Here is a 19,771-nt window from a genome sequence, read left to right as displayed (position 1 = left end):
AAATCTCTAAAACATCTTGCATCTTACATCTCTCATACATCTTACACCATGTGAAGGGTAAAATCCACCTAAATGTAAATATACCACCATGCAAGATACATCACCATTTTGGTGATGCATCTTTTTAATTTGTAGTCTCTTTCTGGTCAAACATAACTGAATTGACTTCAAACTGAAATATTTGCATTGATACAATACAATGTGTACTGCAACTATCTTAACAAAAAACCTCCCCCTGCATTTTTCTATCTTAACTATAATTGGTAAACAGACTGTATCAGGTTTTGATAGCAACCTGTCAAAATCAATCTTCCTTCAGTCCCTGTTCAGTCATAGAATAGAAAATATAGTACAATAGTTCAATTGTTCCCCTCACATTAACACTGATAAAGTATACAGTATACAGTGTAGCTACTGTTTTAACCTTTATCTCAGCTTGTATTTCCACCTTTTTATATGCAGGAAAATGAATGTATGCGGATCAAAATCCTCGGCGACTGTTACTACTGTGTGTCCGGCCTGCCGGAGTCTCTGCCGAACCATGCTAAGAACTGTGTGAAAATGGGTCTGGACATGTGTGAGGCCATCAAGTAAGTGTCAGTTATATAGCAGTGCTGCTAAAGAACATCCCATTTTTTGAATGCTTGCTTCTTTCTTTCACTGTACAGTATATCTTCAATCATACAAATATCCCCCAACTCTGCAGTACTAATGTTGGGTATAACTTAGGCATCAGTGATATTAAAATATCTGACCAGAAATTAAATGGCTGGAAATAAATGATAAAGAAACATCCACAGCAGTGTCTCATTCATCATACAATCAATCAACCACTTGAATACAAAAATGAAATGCAAAGAAATTGCCTCATGCTAATTCTTTTGTCTGTTGACTCAGCTATGCCCTGAAGAGTCTCATTACACTTTTTGGTACTATGTTTGACTACCTGCATTTCAAAGATTGTTTGGATATGCCTTAAAGCACAGTGCTTTTTGAACTATATGTAGGAAACATTCTTACCCGTAATGATGATGAAGTACTTGCTAAGTATTAGCTTAGATGCAGTATGTATGTACTTTTTATTGCCAATTTAACTGCATCAAATGTTTGATAAGTGTGAAGTCCTATCTCACCATCACTCTGACGCAAAGTGCAGGGGGCTGTGACAGAATTAAAAGAGAGTGAAAGACCTTAAAATATATAGTTTAATTGAGAAAAGAAAGAAATACCATAAAGGTCATAGAGATGAATTTCCTCTTTTCTAACAAGGCATATAGCTGATGATTTTTTGGTAACCCCACATTAGTAAGACTTGGTTTTTGGTACTTGACAGGAAAGTGCGAGATGCCACTGGGGTTGACATCAACATGCGTGTCGGCGTGCACTCTGGGAATGTCCTGTGTGGTGTGATTGGACTTCAGAAATGGCAATATGATGTTTGGTCACATGATGTCACACTGGCCAATCATATGGAAGCAGGTGGTGTACCAGGGTAAGTAAACTGGAAGTAAAACAGAAGCACAAAGTACCATTTGCATAATGACAATAGCATTTTTTTTTTATAGAGCACCTTTCATCACACTTCCATAAACTCAAAGGGCTTTATATTGAAAGACAAAAGATAAAAAAATATAAGCATAAACACCAAAAGTAAGGATACAATCTACAAAAAACACACACACACACACATAACCAAAAAGCCTGAGAGAATAGTAAAGTTTAGAGTTTGCTTTTGAATGTCGACAAAGTTGTGATGGACCGCAGGCCATCAGGCAGCTTGTTCCAGAGTGCAGGACCACAGTTACTGAAGGCATCTGCCTGATGACCTGACTGGCCTGATGGGGTTATAATCTGTCGGCAAGGCAGATGTACTTTGGAGCTAAGACATTAAGTGTGGACTTTTAGCAGGATTTTGAAGACTATTTTGTGTTGTAGCCAATGCAGTTTTTTTTAGTATTGTGGTGCAATTTTCCGAAACCAATTGTGATACCCTTATCACACTTTTTCTGCATCAGTTGTTTCTGGTTTGTCATGGTCGAGTCTTTGCTGAAAGATACTGTACCAAAAGGATACCAAGCTCTGTTCTTAATATTAATTGAATGCCATTAATACTTTTAATGAACTGTTTTTTGCTAGGCGAGTCCACATTACCTCAGAGACACTGGAGCATCTGAATGATGCCTATAAGGTGGAAGATGGGGATGGGCAAGAAAGAGACCCCTACCTAAAAGAACATGGAGTCACCACTTATCTGGTCATCAACCCAAAGGTACCTTAGCACCATATCACATCCGTTGAAATTTATACTGGACGTTAAATAAAATGCAATTAAATGACACTATTTTCATGTTTGTCCAGGTGGAGCGTCGCAGCCCACAGCATCATTACCGTCCCAGACACACTGTAGACGGGGCAAAGATGAGAGCCTCCGTCAGGATGACCCGCTACCTGGAGTCCTGGGGAGCAGCCAAACCATTTGCCAACCTGCACCACAGAGACAGCATGACTAATGAGAATGGGAAGATCAACACTGCTGTGTGTAATTTTTGGTACACATACTGCATGTTGTAATTTAGGTGATGGGGAGGTTCAGCTGTAGCTTGTAACCCATTTCTATCCTCTTGTTCTGTCTCTAGGATGTACCCATGGGGCAGTATCACTTCAAGAGGAGATCAGAAAGGCAAGCTGCTCGTTTTACAGCTCTGGAACAGTTTTCTTTAGCTTTATCCTTATTCCTAACAGTACAGTGACAGATGACAAGATGCTTATTAAGACTATACTTCTGCTAGAGGCTTTGATGTGTGTGTGAACTTAAAAGATATTTGGTCTTTTTTTTCTTTTTTTTTCACCCATTGAAGAACAAAGTCTCAGAAGAAACGGTTTGAGGAGGAACTTAACGAGAGGATGATCAGGACCTTTGATGGGATAAACTCGCAAAAGTATGGTCATTTAAAACAAAACAAACACAAATATTGATGAATTTAATATTATTGTGCAAAAATACATGCAAAAAGTGTAACTGATTAAACATGGACCATTAAAGCTAATTATGGCATAAACTGTATCTTAATTTTTCGAATCAAATATCTGCCACCTGTTGAACATTCTGAACACATACAAAAGTGTTTATCTTCAATTTTTGTAAAAACACATATAATTTAGTTTTAACAGTGCCTGTTTTCTCCTTTTTTATGTGGTGGGATAACTATGTGTTATCTTATCTCTTTATGGTTCCAGACAGTGGCTCAAGTCAGAGGACATCCAAAGAATATCATTATTCTTTCACAACAAATCCTTGGAGAAGGAGGTAAGAGGTATCGCAAGTAAATTGGCATTATTTACCCTTCAGTGGATATATTGGACAAGTTTTTAAAGAGACTTAAAGAACATATTGTTACTACTTGTTCCTACATTAAGCTTACCCTAAAATATTGTAAATTCCTGGGAGATGTTTTGAGTCTGAGTGCACACTTGAGGTGTTTTTGAAGTAACCCTGATATCAGTTTTAAAAGCTATTTTGTTGAAACTTGACTTTCTTTTTATCCTTTCAGTACAGAGCAACACACTTGCCGGCCTTCAAGTACTATGTCACCTGCGCCTGTTTGATCTTTTTCTGCATTTTTATTGTGCAGATTCTTGTCCTTCCAAAGTATGTGTGCTTTATTTCAAAGTATTACCGAAGTAAAATAACTATTGACCCAATGTTGTACTCTGTGTTAGTGTGGAAAAAAGTATTTGTATTCTTATGCAGTTACACTTGGTAATGTTTCCATGCCTTGATAAGTCATTTTGAGCTAAGGGTAGTGTTAATGACATTTTGCACAAGTACATTAAACATTCAGTGAATTAAACTTGGTGAACTTGATGATGTATTGTATTTTTTTTTAGGACAACTGTCTTGGGGATATCGTTTGGAATGGCTTTTCTTATCCTTTCCTTGATCCTCTTCATGTGTTTTATTGGACACTTCCTGGTGAGTAAATTCATTTACTTCTAACATCATTGTTTTTGTAGTGACCTTTTGCAGTGTTTTTGAATCTGAATTCATGGATCCTTTGTAAATTTGAGCGTTAGACTTGATTATCAGAATGCATGTATTTTCCCCCATAGTGGTAAAGATTGTCTTTCAGTTTTAAGAGCACAGTTGGTTCCTTTTGTCACAGAGATCAACAACGAAATGATTCCTTAATGTCAAATGTAGCATTTTAAGACAAGTTAGCTATCCCTGTAACAATATTTTAGTTAACATTTGACAAATTCTGTGTGACTCAAATCCTGAGTTTTTCCATTGAAATCATTGAGTGCTAAACCAACCCTAGCAGATTATCTCACTTTGACTTATTCTAATTCCTTATTCATGTTTTATTAAGGTCATTATTATTTAAACTGCTGGACTAGTGGTGAACATTGCATGCAAATGCCCTGTTTTCAAAACAAAATGTGCCCAACTGGCTCCACATTTCCAGTAATTCTGCTGTTGCAAAATACAATGAGCCATCCTTACTTTATTGTATTATAATATACATCCCAGAGCTATTCAAGTCACATCCACTCAGCCTCACTGATGCTCAGATATTGCTCAGCACATGATTTGGCCTTTCACTGTCATTGTTTCGCAATGAAACACATTTAGCTGAAGACAATGCGGCAAAGAGGAAAAGTAAGTGACTGTAACAGGCCCAGCCAGCATTTGCTGAAGCATGGGAAGATTTCATTTTGCATGAATAATAAAAAAATAAGCTATATAGGGTTTTGCTTGTCCAGTGATAAACTTTGCCTTCAGTTATAATGGTTTGATTAGCAAAGCAGAAAAGCAAAGTTAGAAAATTATCATTACACCGAATGGTTTGTTGGAAACTATACATATGGTCTGGTTAGATGCTTTTATATAAGATTGAATCACTTGAAGTGGTCATAGCGCTTGTTTTTTCATGTAGTTTAAAATATATTGCAACATGCACCATTAAGTTTATAGGCCCTCACTTGAACTTGTTCCTTGGCATTGCTGAGGCAATCGGGAGTTAATCAGTAATAGGCATGTCAATGTGTGAACCTTTTTATACATTTTATTTATTTTACAGTACCTGTCCTTACTCAACAGAAATTATTATTGTGTCTGTTCCTATGCATAAATGCATTATTTATATATTTAAATGACTTCTTTTGTACTTTGACTCATACATTCTTGTATTGGTGTCCTGTTGTGTGTACATGTCCCTGCAGCACTGCAGTAAAAGCGCCTCCACTTCCTTGATGTGGCTGCTGAGGTCATCAGTCATTATTGCCAACAAACCATGGCCCTGCATCACTCTCACCATGACAACCACAGCTCTAATACTCATAATGGCAGTCTTTAACATGGTAAGCTTTTATATGCAAGTACTGTGATAAGTGAGAGGTAACACCAATTAGGCTTCACTTGAAACGGAGAATCACAACTAGGCCTGCACGATACGGGGAAAAATATAAAATATAATACACCGATTTTTTTCTCACAAAATGTAATGTTTATTGCATTTCATTTTCATTTCATTTATTTATTTACAAGGACAGTGCATTAACATTTCTGTAGATGTGTCAGTGTTAGCCAGATGGCTAATTTTCAATTGTAGTCCTTTGGCTGGAATGTTACGAGAACCATCAATTGACTTGGTCAGTTGTTCCCAGATGTCAAGTCAGCACACATGAACCAAGAAAAACCAAATTGGCAGGGTGCCTGGATAGCTCAGTTGGTAGAGAGGGTGCCCATATATAGAGGTTTACTCCTTGATGCAGCTGGCCCGGGTTCATCTCCGACCTCTGGCCCTTTGCCGCATGTCATTCCCCCTCTCTCTTTCCTTTAATTTCTATAGCTGTTCTGTCAATAAAGTCCTGACAATCCCCCAAAAATAATCTTTAAAAAAAGTACCAAACATAGGTATTTTTTGGCACCTATAGCACATTGTGCATCAGCACAAGCCTGTAGATATAGAGACTTCAGTGAAGAGAAGGGGAGCATTGCAGCGCTTGGGAAAGCCTTAAAACCTATTTTGTACAGTCTATATTTAAAACTCACAGAAGAAAGTACTAGTAGTTTTTTTTTTTTTTATCAAAGTTACATGAATACATCAAATTTTAATTGTGAACAGGGTTAATCGAGATTGTGATTTTATAACGATTAAACATGCAGGCCTAATCACAACCCTTCAGATGACAACCTTATGAGTAACTGCAGTGTAATTAGAATAGAATGGAACATAACATGTCCCACAAATAAAATAAATGAATTGGCATCAAGTGATGTAAACAAATAGGAACCAAATTTCATTTTCAATGAAAAATGAATGAAATGAAAAAAAACTCATTAATGCTGCAATATTACTGAGTGTACTTAATATAAAAACAACTTTAAAGCTTAATTTCTTGCAACAATACGGTGACACAGTGAGGGGCTGTGGATACACTAGCATTTTAGTGTATTATTTATTTCTATGTTTTCCATTTCTTTTGTTTATTATGCTTCAAACTAACTGGATATTTAACCACATAACAAACTACAGAAAATTATTTTTTTTGTATTGTTTTCTTTTGCAAAGCAGTATATCATTTGTCTTAAACAGCAACATTCTGTAGTGTTGACACCATTTGCATGTAGTGATAAGGAAATAATAAACATAACAATTTTATTATTTTACTCTCCATCAATTTTTAGATTTACCTGATAGAGCTTTAGATTAAAAAAAACAAACTGATGAAGGCGTGATGGCAGCCTGAGGCTTGTAGGGAAGTTGTGTGATATAGCATGGTGTCAGGACCCTGGTTTAGACCTTCACACAAATCGATTCCAGAGATTATGATCTTGTTTTGCGCCTCACGTGGGCCAGTTGCTCAGGGCGGATGAGCCAAATTAATTTGGTTTCGCTCAGTGGGGTAGCTAATCCTCATCTTATCCTGCGGGTTCACTTTAAAGGGCATTATTGAATGGTTGTCACTATTGGCCTCTTATCTAACACAACTCTATTTTCAAATACAACGTAGACTAGTTTGTCTTTGCACATGACGTGCAAGGCAAGCAGACAGGGAAAGGGTGTTTATAATTTGCATGTGAATTGTGTGGGTTTTTCCTTTCTGGGGGGTTTTGAATAGAAAGATATTTTTCACACTGTCCGAAGATGTGGCACAATCTTAATTTCTGTTGTGTTTTTTCCCTTGTGTTCTTTTCCTAGTTCTTTTTGGAAGACAATTTCTTACCTCCTGTTCCTGTTTACAATTCATCCAATGAAACATTGTTTTACCCCAATGGACAAACAATCACCTTCACAGAAAAAAACAATTTCTACCTTCCTGTAAGTGCAGATTATTATTATCATGATTCTCTATTATTCTTTATTATCTTTTGATAACTTGAATAAATTAACCCGTCTGTATATCTGTCTTTTGTTCTGTCTGTCTAGTATTTAATTTATAGTTGCATTCTGGGCCTCATCTCTTGCTCTGTGTTCCTGAGGATAAATTACGAGCTGAAGATGATTATCATGTTGACAGCTGTGGTGGTTTACAACGTCATTATTCTACAAACGCATGCCCCTCTGCTGGATGAATATAGCAGATTTCTGTACAAGACTGAAAGCCTGGACAGGTAGGTGCAGAGTGACAAACAGATACTGTTTTAGAGAGCGTCAAAGAAGGATAAAGAGAGTCAAGGCAGGAGAAAGAGTGTTGAAGTAGCCTGAGAGAAAATTAAGTTTTGTTGTGACATCTGCTCTTAATTCTGTGGGTTTCTGAATAAAAGGAAAACCATTATAAGACATGTGAGAAAGACCATCTACCTCAAGGTCTTCTTTCTGTTAGTAGAGTCAAGAATAGCTCTAAATGGATTCACCTGGGGGCAACCTTTGCAGGTGCACGAACCACGTAAACTGGCTTCTCAAAATGCCTATGTTTTCTACACATTATTTTTTCTTACTAGAATGCCCCTATAGATGCTGTTGCAAAACATGCAATAAACATCAGGAGGATTGCTTTGAGCATCTTAATGATGGCCACCATCTGTAAACAAGCTTTTTCCTGTAGTGTGACATACAGTGGTCAGTATATGTAGGTGTTGTTGCATTTTGGCATGTTAAAAGATATAGATAATATTTATCACAAATACACCAGAGCTAAACTCTATGACCATGGCTCATTATAGACGTGCAGCAGATATCTCCAACCCTGGACACTTATCATGCATGTGAAGTTTCAAGTAAAGGTCCATTATGAGATATATTTACTGTACTAAATCCAGAAATGACCCCAATACTTCATCAGATATTAAGGAAACCTACTTAGTTGAAATATTATCTTTTCTGACAACAATGCTAACGCCAGTATTTTCTCCTTTTGAAATTTCTGTTCCGTAACCAAATTTTTGTTTGTGTTTTGGCATGTGTGTTATCAACTGCCCAGCTTGACAGCCAGGCCGGGTTGCCAGATATATCTGTAAAAATGTAAACCCAGCGTAAAACCGATTAAGACAGCAAAAGAACAAACAGGATCAAGAGATACCACCTGCCAAAAAAAAAGAGCATGTTTCTAACAGTTGCGACCAGAAACATAACAAACCCCTGGTAAATATTGGAGATGTATTTGAAAGTCCAAAAGGATGTAGAGTTGGCTAATTTCCTCCTGAACAGGCAAGCATTAGCTTCAGTCTAATTTATCACAGCTGCAAGGGACAGGCATTTTATGTCATTTCAACATTTGTGTACTTACATTGAATTATATAGCTAGAATAACCGAGTTGGTTACTTGCAAAAACAATTGAGACACAGCCAGTAAAGTGATCCCGACTGGTTCTGTTTAACGCTGCCATGTTTTAACCTTGCTAAGTGCTAATGTTACCAGAGGACCAGGCCACGACTGTTTACAATGTGTAGCCTGTTCAGTGGCCGTAGCCGACAACGGTGAGTTATTTTAAGCTAATAGAGGGGGGGGGATGTAAATTGGGAGGACTGAATTTTAAGTGTGCTTAGCAATCGTTGCCATAATTCTAAGACAATAAAGTGTGTATTTCCATCGGGTGGAAAAATACGGCAAGGTAGTGGTATTTTTTGTGGTTCTTATTGTAATTCTAAGCCAAAAAGGTGTGTCTTTTCAGTTGGGTACAGAGCTCCGCCTGAACACGGGCTTTTATGACTGTCAATATAGCCAGAATCCATTGTTAGCTACGCCGCTGTGCTGTGAAGTAATGTCTGATGTTCCGGTTTAACAAGAGACTATGTTAACTGGCGACCATCAGCCAAATGCGCCTGTTGTTGTCGTAGCGACGACAGCTGTTGAAACCGGGAAGAGAATACGTAGCTGTCCGCGTGAATGCCTTTTTGTTAAGTCATTAAAATGTTAAAGTGTACGTTACCTCTCTGATTTGTCTTTGGAGTCTAGTCTGAGGAAACTTGTCAGGTGCATTTAAGACGTTTAATACGTTTTATTAAATACACCTATTCGTCTTTAAAGCCTGTTTAAGTAAACACATGTCATGTAAAAAAATGTATTTATCCCTTTTAAAAGTAGAAAACAAAATGAACTAACAACTTGGATTCAAACTCGTAGGTACCTTTTGTGAGAAAATATATAAGTCTCAGCAGCATAACACAGTGCACCATGACATATCATGAGCTGGTGAGCAAGGCTTGATATCAACTCAAATGTCACAGTCTCCTAAAATGAAATTGTTTTTATTTTGTTTGATTCCCACAAAAGGCACGTCTTGTATCTTTGTCCACGGTAAGCACATTCAAATCAACTTGAAACTCAAATGTCCATCACACACACACACACACACACACACACACACACTAATTAGTTGGTACCAGTGAGTTAAGCATCAAGTGTATCAAAAGTCCTGAAACCATTGGGTGCATGATGTGCATTCAACCTAACACAATTGAAAGAATATATATATAAAAATTAGACTTTGTCTAAATAAATGCTGCATTATCCATGAAAATAACTGTAACGTTCCTATCCAATGGTCCATAAGTACCTATGAGGTGTCCCTTTCCCCAGTGTTCATTTCTCCGCAACAGTGGCAGAGTTCATTGAGGTTGTGTATTAAAAGATAGTCCAGTTTCACAATGAGTTAGGTATAGGCAAATGTTTAAGTGAGGTGGATATTCAATTAATTGAAGCTTACCAGAATCAGCCATCAGTCTCCTTGCAGTCTCTTCCCTCATGATGTTGATGCCTGCCACTTCAACACCAAAGTCAATGCTGACTCCATTTAGGAGCAGCTCTCCAACCTGAAAATACAGGTTAATTTTTTTGTCTTTATAATTTTTTTTTTTAAACATACTAGGTACATAATCTTACTTTGCCCCCCATCAACCCTCCACAGGATGTTAAATCCTGTTGACGGGGATGTGATACTGTGTCACACCTCCATCTTGACATATTGATGTTTTTTCCCACATGAATGCCCTAATCTAAAATTATTAAGCATATCAGAAACACATCAAAAGACATGACAAGAAAACCTGAATTTGCTTTACCTTGTTGCATTCCTACAGTGTGTAAGTTGTTGGGGAATGGCACCAAATGGATATACAAAAGCCCTCCTTTGGATACATGACCAAATACAGATAGGATACTTCAAAGTACAAGATTCTCAGAGTTGTAAATGCAACTAAATTGCATTTATTAGAGTGCACTTACTGTGAGGGTCCACTGCCTGTCCTTGCAGACAGCCCCAATCAACAAGTCCCACCCAGTAACATCAAGCTGCAAGTGATAATTAGTGTTAGATGTCATAATTGTACCAAACACCTTTTAAAAGCAACTATTGATAATAATCCTTACCGTTCTCATCCCCTTTGATGTCCCATTCCAGATGGCTGTCATTTCAAAGGTGTCAATCACCTTGATTTGCTTTTTGGTTATCCGTTGTGTCAACCACAACAGGAGATCGTTGACAACCTACACAAAAAAATATTAATGTAAATATCAAAGAGTAAGTCTTGCAGCAGCTTACAATACAAGACTTACCTCACTCTCCAATTCCCTCCCATGAGCCAAGTAAAAGCTGTAAAAGGCTTATAGGGGCCAAACTTAGCCAATATAATCTCCCCTTTACATTAATTATGTTGGAGAACTGGAAATACAGACCATGTAATGTAACATAAAAAATATAGCATTATAATGTGGCTGGTAGAGGGTCAGAGTTGATGCCAGGTGTTCGGGGTTGAGATTTTGAGGGGAGATTTGTGGCAGAGCTGGAGTTTGGTTGTTGTAAAGGAGAGGGGCAGGCCAAAGGAGAGTTGCTAACCTTTTTTAGCTTGGTAGGAATCCTCTTTTCTGGCTCTATAAAATGGGTCAATTGGTCAATGTTGGCCACAGTTTCTGTTGTTTGACCAACAAGGTATACAAATTTCCCCCTAATTTTACTTATTCTAAATGGACCAAACATGTCACTCTCCATTTTTCCTCCTTTCCTATGTTGTTGCCAGACATTCTGTTTAATGACAAGATCTCCCACCTTAAAATTTTCCGCACAACTTTTCTCCAAATTGCGTTTTTTTTATTGTTTCCTGCCTCATCAAACACCTCCTCACTCAGAATCAGTTTCTCCACTTTTTCTGTTGTTACCTAAGGTACCAATATACCACTTGGTGTTATATTCTGAACTATTTTCACTTAAGTACTTATGACCACTTACTCCAAAACAAATACAGCAACGTACCTCATACTCTTCTGGCAGCTCAGATGGGTATCTGCCCTCCCTTCCAAACAGTAGAAAATATGGACTATACTGTGTGGTTAGCTGTTTCTTTGTCCTAAGTCCAAACATGACTGGCTGGAGGAACTGGTCCCATTTTGTTGGCATGTTCCTGGCCAGTTTGTTGAGAGACCTGAAAATGTTCGCATTGAATAACATCAAGCATTTTATGTCCCTAATTTAGTCCATAGTACTTGTGCTATGTAGGTGGAAATTGACCAATTTAACAATGTACAGACCGCTGGATGGTGCAATTAAGCTTCTCAACCAAGCCATTAGTTTGAGGGTGGTATGGGCAACAGAAGCTCCGTTGAATGCCAAGGGATTTACAGAGCCTGGCATTCACCTTAAAGTTAATTTTGCAGAAAAAAAGGTCAGCATTTTCCATATGGCTCAGTAAGAAATAAGCAATGTTTGTCATGAGTGTTCACCTGGTTTTTGAACTCTGTCCCCTGGTCTGTAAGTAGTCTCTGAGGTACACCAAATTTGTATACAAAATCAAGAATACAATTGGTCACCTCCTCCACTGATTTATTCTTCAGAGGATAGTTCTTTGCCCTTTTTGTGAAATAATCAACCATTACACAAATCTATTGATTACCACTCTCAGTTACAGTCAGCTTCATGAGGTCCACCCCCACCAGTTCAAATGGCTCGGTTACCTAAAAGTTAAGAGTTGCATAATTAAAAACACTTGTACAGGGATCTTGTAAGCACATTTAGCTGCATGGGATAGTCGTTGCAGAAATAATCTCTTTTTTTTCTTTTAGACTGGCACGCTTTGCTTGGCAGTCAGGATACTGTCCAATCTGAAGCCAAATAATATTCAAATTAAATTATTGCGTCAATTTGATTGATTTGTTCAGTTGGCCATCATGTACATAAACTGAGGTTGTTTTGGGTGAATCTTTTCACTTACCCATTTGCGGGTATCATCCTCCATTCCAGGCCAGTAATACCTACTGATGATTGCGTGTTGTGTTTTTTCAACCACACAATGTGACCCCAGGCTGCTGTTGTGAATTTCTTTAAAAATGTGGTCTGCTTTGAGGCTGACATTAAGACTTTTGCAAGATGTTCCTGCTTGTCTCGCTGTGTCCGGCATAAATAGTGAAGAACTCCATCTGGTCAAAAAGAGCTAAATTTACTCAAGATATAACAGAAAATAATCATTGTAATTGAGAAAATATGAGATTTGAACTTACCCTTAAGTACAAAATTCTAAGCTCTTCTCTTAATTGAGTATCTCTGCTTTTTCTTCAAACCCAAAGGGAATAGATTGGACTTTAAAGTCCATAATTTCTTTAACGAGTTTTGGATCCATTCTTCTTCTTTTTTGTTCCTTTTCTGTGTTTTTCAAACAAACTTTTCCCCTTACTTCCAACACTGTTTTAACTTGTGCAAAGCCTTATAAACTGTTGGTACTGACGAGTAAATTGACTGCAAACTTGGCTTGATGGGCTCACCTTATCTGCATCTGCAATTGACATTATTGTCAATTTTGTGGACACACATGGGATGGCCAATAATCACAAAGAGGTGTGCTGTTTCAATTAGCATATACTTCTGGCCTTATATTGTATGTTTTCTATAACTGATTATCCATAATCTTTGATTTCATATCCAGCTTATAATTAAATGGTTTGTGATATTTTCACATTTTAAGTAGCCTATAACCTTAAGGTTGAAACCACTAACAAGAATAGCTTATATAATTTATATTAATGTTAGTAGCTTAAGGCTACAGTGGTCACAACTTGATCTGACTACCTCCTGTTTTAAAGATATGATGTATGAGATAGCTGAGACTTATATATTTTTCCACAATGGTACGAGTTTGAATCCCGTGAAATCTTGTTTATTTAGCATTTGTTTTCTCAGAGATGGACATTTGAGTTTCAGGTTGATTTGAATGTGCTTACCGTGGACAAACATACAAGACGTACATTTTGTGGGAGTCAAACAAATTAAAGACAATTTCTGAGCATGAGCAACTTGCGAGTTATTTGCATGCAGTGTGGTCACAAGTTGATCTGACTGCCTCCTCATTTTAAGAGACTGTGTGACATTTGAGTTGAGATCAAGCCATGCCCACAGCTCATGATATGGGTTATGGCGCGCTGCGTTAGGCTGCTGTAACTTATATATTTTACCACAAAGGTACGAGGTTGAATCCAAGTGAGTTCATTTTTTTCCTACTTTTAAAAGGGCTAAATACTTTTCTACGTGACATGTGTTTACTTAAACAGGCTTTGAAGACAAATAGGTGTATTCAATAAGACAGCCGTGCCGCTATTGGATTTCATAAGGGCGAATTGTTATATAAATTGTTACAATGTAATTTAAAATCTGCTTTATAATAATTTTTATTTAGCATGGTTCTTTGTTCCAAATGTGCTTGTGTTGTGTTCCCCAAATAGTAGGACAGGTCTCAGCTGCTACAATGAGCTTTCTTTTTTTTCTTTTTTTGCCCCCCCTTGGCTCAAATGTCAAACTCCACTTATCATTTTAAACAATAGCTGTCAGTATTAAATATTGCACCTTTTAACGCTCAAAATCAAAGATGGTTGACTACCGTTTGAATTTTTTTTTTTTTTTACAAATATATATTAAAAAAAAGAGATAAATGTTCCCACCAAATTCCATAAAAATCAAAGATCCGAACCATTGCGTGCGTTAGGGAGGCTTTATGGATCCCGCTGGCCATGCCCGAGCCAAATCACTGCAACACTTACAGTTGCAGTGATTTGGCAAGTTGCAACACTTGTCAAGTCTGACAGACTGTATGTACCAACTTGTTGTGAGTTTTCAAGCATCCTAAGACCCTAAAATAATTCTTTCAAAGACAATAGGTTCCTCGCACTTTTGTGCTTGAGCTCTAAATATACAGTTAACAACCTTCATATTTTACAGTCTGCTGCAGAATACATACAGTGGCTTGCATAAGTTTACACACCCATGCTTAAGTTGATTAAAAATATGAATAAAAAAACATATTTTGGAAATTGATCTTTGACCTTTCAAAGACACCAATTATCTTTGTGAATGAATAATGATCTTCCTTAAAATACAAGTGGCATAATTATACACACCCCTATGTTAAATTCCCATAGAAGCAGGCAGATTTTTATTATTAAAGACCAGTTATTTCTTGGATCCAGGATACTATGCATCCTGCCAAAGTTCCCTTGGCCTTTGGAATTAAAATAGCCCCACATCACATACCATTCCCCATACCTAGAGATTGGCACGGGGTACTCTCCATAAGATCATCTCTCAATGTAAATCAAACCAGCTATTAAGCTAACTGAAATAAAACCAACTTTGGCACTGTATATGCTTTGTAATCACTCATTCTGTGTTCTCTTTTGAGAAAAAACAGAAACCAAAGGAGAGAAATCTATATTTTTTGGATTCCCAATTGCGTCCCTAGTCTTGTATTAATTTGTCAAATCTTGGACAAAGCAGTAATGTCAGTGTTCTGCCATAGGCAGAGCAGACAGTCTCAGTGAGCCAGAGACGGCAGCCTGCTATAACAGCCACAAACTTTTAACAACAACACCCATTACCTTTCCTGACTAATTCTCCATGTTATCTAACTTACAAACATGAAGACACACGTCTTGTCCTGCAACTTAGCTTGTTGAACGAGCAACCAAACAAACTTACAGTGGGGGTAGAGTCCACTGCTAACATAAGTTTACAGATTAAATTGCTAATTATCTGCTTAGCTGCTGGTGTGGTCCTTACATGTCAAATCACTAACAACGCTCTGTCTGCCCATAACATATATGCTACAGCACAATATTGTTTACGCTGTCTCTAGTCCCTGGCAGCCTTCCAACTGCTGTCAATCAAACACAGTTGTCGACACGCCAGCCAAGACGAGTAGGAGCATTTCTGATATTTCCCCAAAGACCTTTTTTCTTCCTTAATGATAAAAAAAAAACTATCAACAATCCATGTTGACATTAATAACATGGAAATAGCGAGTTTAATATAACATGTTATAACAAGGCTGGAACTGTGTTGTCTTACACATTCGGTTAGTTACTGTAAGTTCTTACACTCATTATCCTCTGCTATGAACTTCTTAATCCTTTAGACGTGTATTTACTATTTTATTTATCAATTACGCTACTTTTGCGAACCCAAGACTTTTGTAAATTTGTTTCAAGTGCTTGTTTTCATAACATTGGTGTGTGTAGTGTACTTTCTGTATGTTGTCATCTGGACCAAAGTAGGCATTTTCATAAGAGATTTGAGACATTTCAAGCAAACATCAACTTTTCTGATATAGGACCAAATTATCTCTTTAAATGTTGCTTTGTAACTAATTTCAGCATGTTCTGTACCATGACATTAGATATGTATATCATCAGCATGCAAACCTGAGACTTAATAAGATGCTACATGCTGAGAACTATAAACGTCTCCGAAGCCTTCAGTGTCAGGTTTTACGTCTTGTATTTCAACACGTCTTAAATAAACATTGCATGTGCGTGAGATTTCCCTTTCAAAATCCATGAACAGAGTGGGGTTGTTAGTCTGAGGTAGTCTCATGCTCATGTTTATGTTTATGGGGGATTACTGTGTTGAAGGTGGAACTGAAGTCAATGAATAACATCCTAACAAATGGGTTTGGAATCTCCAGGTGGGATAGAGCTGTATGAAGTGCAATTGAGATGGTGTCCTCTGTAGATCTGTTGCTTTGGTAGGCAAACTGGTGACTGGCCAGATTCGTGGGGATGATGCTCTTGATGTGGGATCTTCTCAAAACACTTAATAACTGGGAACAGAGCAACTGGGCAATAGTCGTTCATACTGTTGACTGCTGTCTTTTTGGTTATAAGCTGGCTCCTCCCTTGGCAAGGTCAGTTGGCCCCCCATTCTTTTGTTCTGCGATTCAAAACATGCAAAGAACTGGTTCAGGTTTTCCAGGAGTGTGCTGTCATGGTTGGTATGTGGTATGTTTCTTTAGGTCCTTCCAGGCATTACTGTAAGCAGCATCTTAAGCCCTGAGCAGAGGCTGCACACTACTGTCCAGCCATGGCTTCTGGTTCTGGAACACCTTGATGGTTTTGGTGGTTAATAATGTATCATTGCAGAAGTTAATGTAGTGTATGATGGTTGAGCTGTATTCATCCACGTCTGCTTCCCGTGCAAACACCTCCCAGTGTGTGCTGTCAAAACAGTCCTGCAGTAATGAGGTGTCTTCCTCACTCTATACAGTTTTGATAGAAGGTCTTGTTCTGCAGATTACTGGTCTATAAGATGGAGTCAGGACCAGTGAGATGTGGTATGATAAGCCGAGGTATGGATATGGTGCAGCTTTGTAAGCTCTAGGAATGTTGATATAAACTTGATCCAGGGTATTTATGTCTCTGGTTGGGAAGTTAACATACTTGGTACTTGTCTCAAGTTCTGCATGGTTAAACTCACCTGCCAAGATCACAGTTACCTCTTAGTGTGCATTCAGCTGGTTGTTGATTGTGCTGTGCAGCTCTTCCCGGACTATCTTAGCATTAGCATGCTATGGTATATAAACAACTGTGATTAAGATGGCAGAGAACTCTCTCGGCACATAAAATGGCAAAAATGGTAGCTATACATATACACAACTCGTTTATGTAAATGCACACTCGTCCGCTGCTGAGCTCCGGTTCTGTCCGCCCCGGAAGCAAAGTGTCGCACTAGCTTAATAGTTGTGTCGGGGGCGGTGTTGTCCAGCCAAATCACGATGTGATGATTGTTAATACAGCTGTTCATGTTGTGAGACCTAATCCTCGGTCACTTGTCAATAAAATGGACAAAAGAAGACTAAGTGTTGGCAAGGAAGAGACTCTGTAGTGACGGTCTGTGTGGGTTATCTCTTAGCCTAGCCTGTATGCTGCTTCTCCCTCTTTCTGTTTTCTTTTCCCTGCATTGCCTCTGACGCCTCTTTGGCGGTATGATGAAAACTCCCCCGGGGTCTCTCTAGGGCTGAATCTCTGCCGGGATAGAGACCAAATTTCTGTGTGTGCAATCCTGATGCCGTTCTCCGATTCTAAGGAGTTTGGCTTGTTCATACTGCATGAGAACCTTGAGGGCTTGAACAGATAACAAATACAAAACACAAGAATACTGCTGCTATGCTGTCACAAGAGTTTTCATCAGAAACCAAATTAAATTATGCTTCCTGAATTGAAGAATTGATTAGATAATGAACCAGGCAAGTGAAGAACTTGCAGGCTATTTTCTCCGTTGTCTGCTGAGCTTTGCCCTAGATAAGAGTAAAAGTCTATTAATATGCAAAATGTGCTTTCAGAATATAGAATGCATCCGTCCTGTTTGAGTGTTATTACACATTCAGAGCTTAAACTTGGACTTTACTGCTATGAATATAAACTGTATATATACTGTGTGTGTATATATATATATATATATATATAGATTAAAATGATAAAAATAGGTGCAATTTAATCTCTTTTTAACATCTCTCATACTGTGTATGTTTAGGGATTTGAGTTTGTGCAACTGTGTGTTTGAGCATGCACAGGAGCCAGGTTTGTATGTTTGCATGCTCAGGATATGGACCCACAATAACTGTAGCTTGGTTGGTTGCCTAATTCAGCCCTAGACAGGTGTCCTATTTTTAGGATTATGATGGTGGAAACACAAGAGCTTAAAGTTTATTTATAATGCAGAGGGTGAACACTATCTCGTTGTTTATTGCCTTTAGGAAAACATTCCTTGTGAATGCACCCCAGCAAGGAAGCTCCGCCACTGCAATAGTAAACAAGCTCTTGCCACAGCAAAGCAGAAGTGACAGTCTTAACCAAGTGACAGCTTGGAATAAAATGGTCTGCTAACCAATCATGTGACACATGAGACTACTGATTGTAATCTGGATTTTAATTACATACTCTAACTCTCATCTCTCTGTCTTTTAATTTTTTTCTCCCCCACTTTTACTTTTGTCACTTTTTCTCCTTATCTGTCTTTATCTTTTTTTTTTCTTGCCTTCTCTTATTCTCCATTCACAAACACATTCTTTTTTCTCTTCCCTTCAAGACCAGGAGTTCTTAAAGACCTGAAGACTATGGGCTCTATCTCCCTCTTTATCTTCTTCATCACTCTGCTTGTGCTTGCCAGACAGGTAAGTCCACACTACAATAGTGTGAATGATGTTATTGTCCGTCTTCTGCACATTTTCACCTTCACAGCTCTGAAATAATTTAGTTTTCAGCTTTTGCTGTTACATTAGCATTTTCTCTCTGTGTATTTGCTGTTTGATTACCTACTTTACCTTATAAAATGTCTTTAATTTGTATGTTTTTCCCATTTTCTCATCATTTTGAATGGCTATTTTCCCAGGTACTTTGGTCTTTGTCATTGTAGGTGTTGACTTCATTGTGAGAAGCTCATGCTATATCTTTTATATACCTGTCACATCACTTACACTAAGTGTGAGCCCAATTGTGTTTGATGTACTGCCCGGGAAACGCGAAAAGCAGTACAGCAGGGAATTGCACTTGGGTCAATGGAGTTATTGGCGAGTATTTTCTTTCTGTGTCACTAGAGCTAGCTTTTGATGTTTAATGTGAATGTAGACAAAATTGCACTCCTGATACCACTGTTTACATATATAACTCTCTCTATATGTACCGTTATTACCTCAGAGCTAAGGGGAATGATAGCTACCCTGCACAGCTGACAAACGTAATAAAGTAGAGACAATAAAGCTTTGTAGCTGGCGTGCTGCACTGTGTGAGAGGCATTGTTCGATTAGTTTGACTGGCCTCCCTTTAGCCACTCTGGGCCAATGATTTACCTTGGCAAGTCTTAAATTGCACAGGTGGACTTTGGTGGGGATTTACTGCTAGGACCAGAGGATGGTCATTGTAGAGAGTTGTGTGGTTCTCAGTCTGGCTATTTTTTAATTTTAATCTGTGTGTTGATCCCCTATGGGGGAATTACAATTTACACTCTGTGTCCACATTTTGTTAGTTTACACACAGTCCTTAACTACACACACACATGCTCAGGATCTATACATGC

The 19,771-nt window shown here is 38.1% G+C and overlaps 1 protein-coding gene across 2 annotated transcripts in view; it reads left to right on the top strand.

Annotated features, from left to right (window-relative positions):
- adcy2a (adenylate cyclase 2a) overlaps positions 1–19,771 on the top strand; it is a 77,381-nt gene that overhangs the window by 43,295 nt on the left and 14,315 nt on the right. The window contains exons 7-19 of one of the 2 annotated variants that reach the window (XM_032517724.1): positions 463–590; positions 1,334–1,492; positions 2,137–2,269; positions 2,359–2,535; positions 2,637–2,680; positions 2,859–2,939; positions 3,238–3,307; positions 3,552–3,649; positions 3,889–3,973; positions 5,224–5,361; positions 7,206–7,325; positions 7,434–7,618; positions 18,785–18,869. In XM_032517724.1, the coding sequence (XP_032373615.1) occupies positions 463–590; positions 1,334–1,492; positions 2,137–2,269; positions 2,359–2,535; positions 2,637–2,680; positions 2,859–2,939; positions 3,238–3,307; positions 3,552–3,649; positions 3,889–3,973; positions 5,224–5,361; positions 7,206–7,325; positions 7,434–7,618; positions 18,785–18,869 (1,503 nt within the window). The remainder of the gene's footprint in view (positions 1–462; positions 591–1,333; positions 1,493–2,136; positions 2,270–2,358; positions 2,536–2,636; positions 2,681–2,858; positions 2,940–3,237; positions 3,308–3,551; positions 3,650–3,888; positions 3,974–5,223; positions 5,362–7,205; positions 7,326–7,433; positions 7,619–18,784; positions 18,870–19,771) is intronic. The other variant, XM_032517725.1, reaches the window with a different exon arrangement.

The sequence above is a fragment of the Etheostoma spectabile genome, chromosome 6 (assembly GCF_008692095.1).
Source record: "Etheostoma spectabile isolate EspeVRDwgs_2016 chromosome 6, UIUC_Espe_1.0, whole genome shotgun sequence".
Taxonomy (NCBI): Eukaryota; Metazoa; Chordata; class Actinopteri; order Perciformes; family Percidae; genus Etheostoma; species Etheostoma spectabile.
The sequence above is the reverse complement of the archived record's forward strand: the minus strand, read 5'-3'. Positions and strand labels throughout refer to the sequence as shown.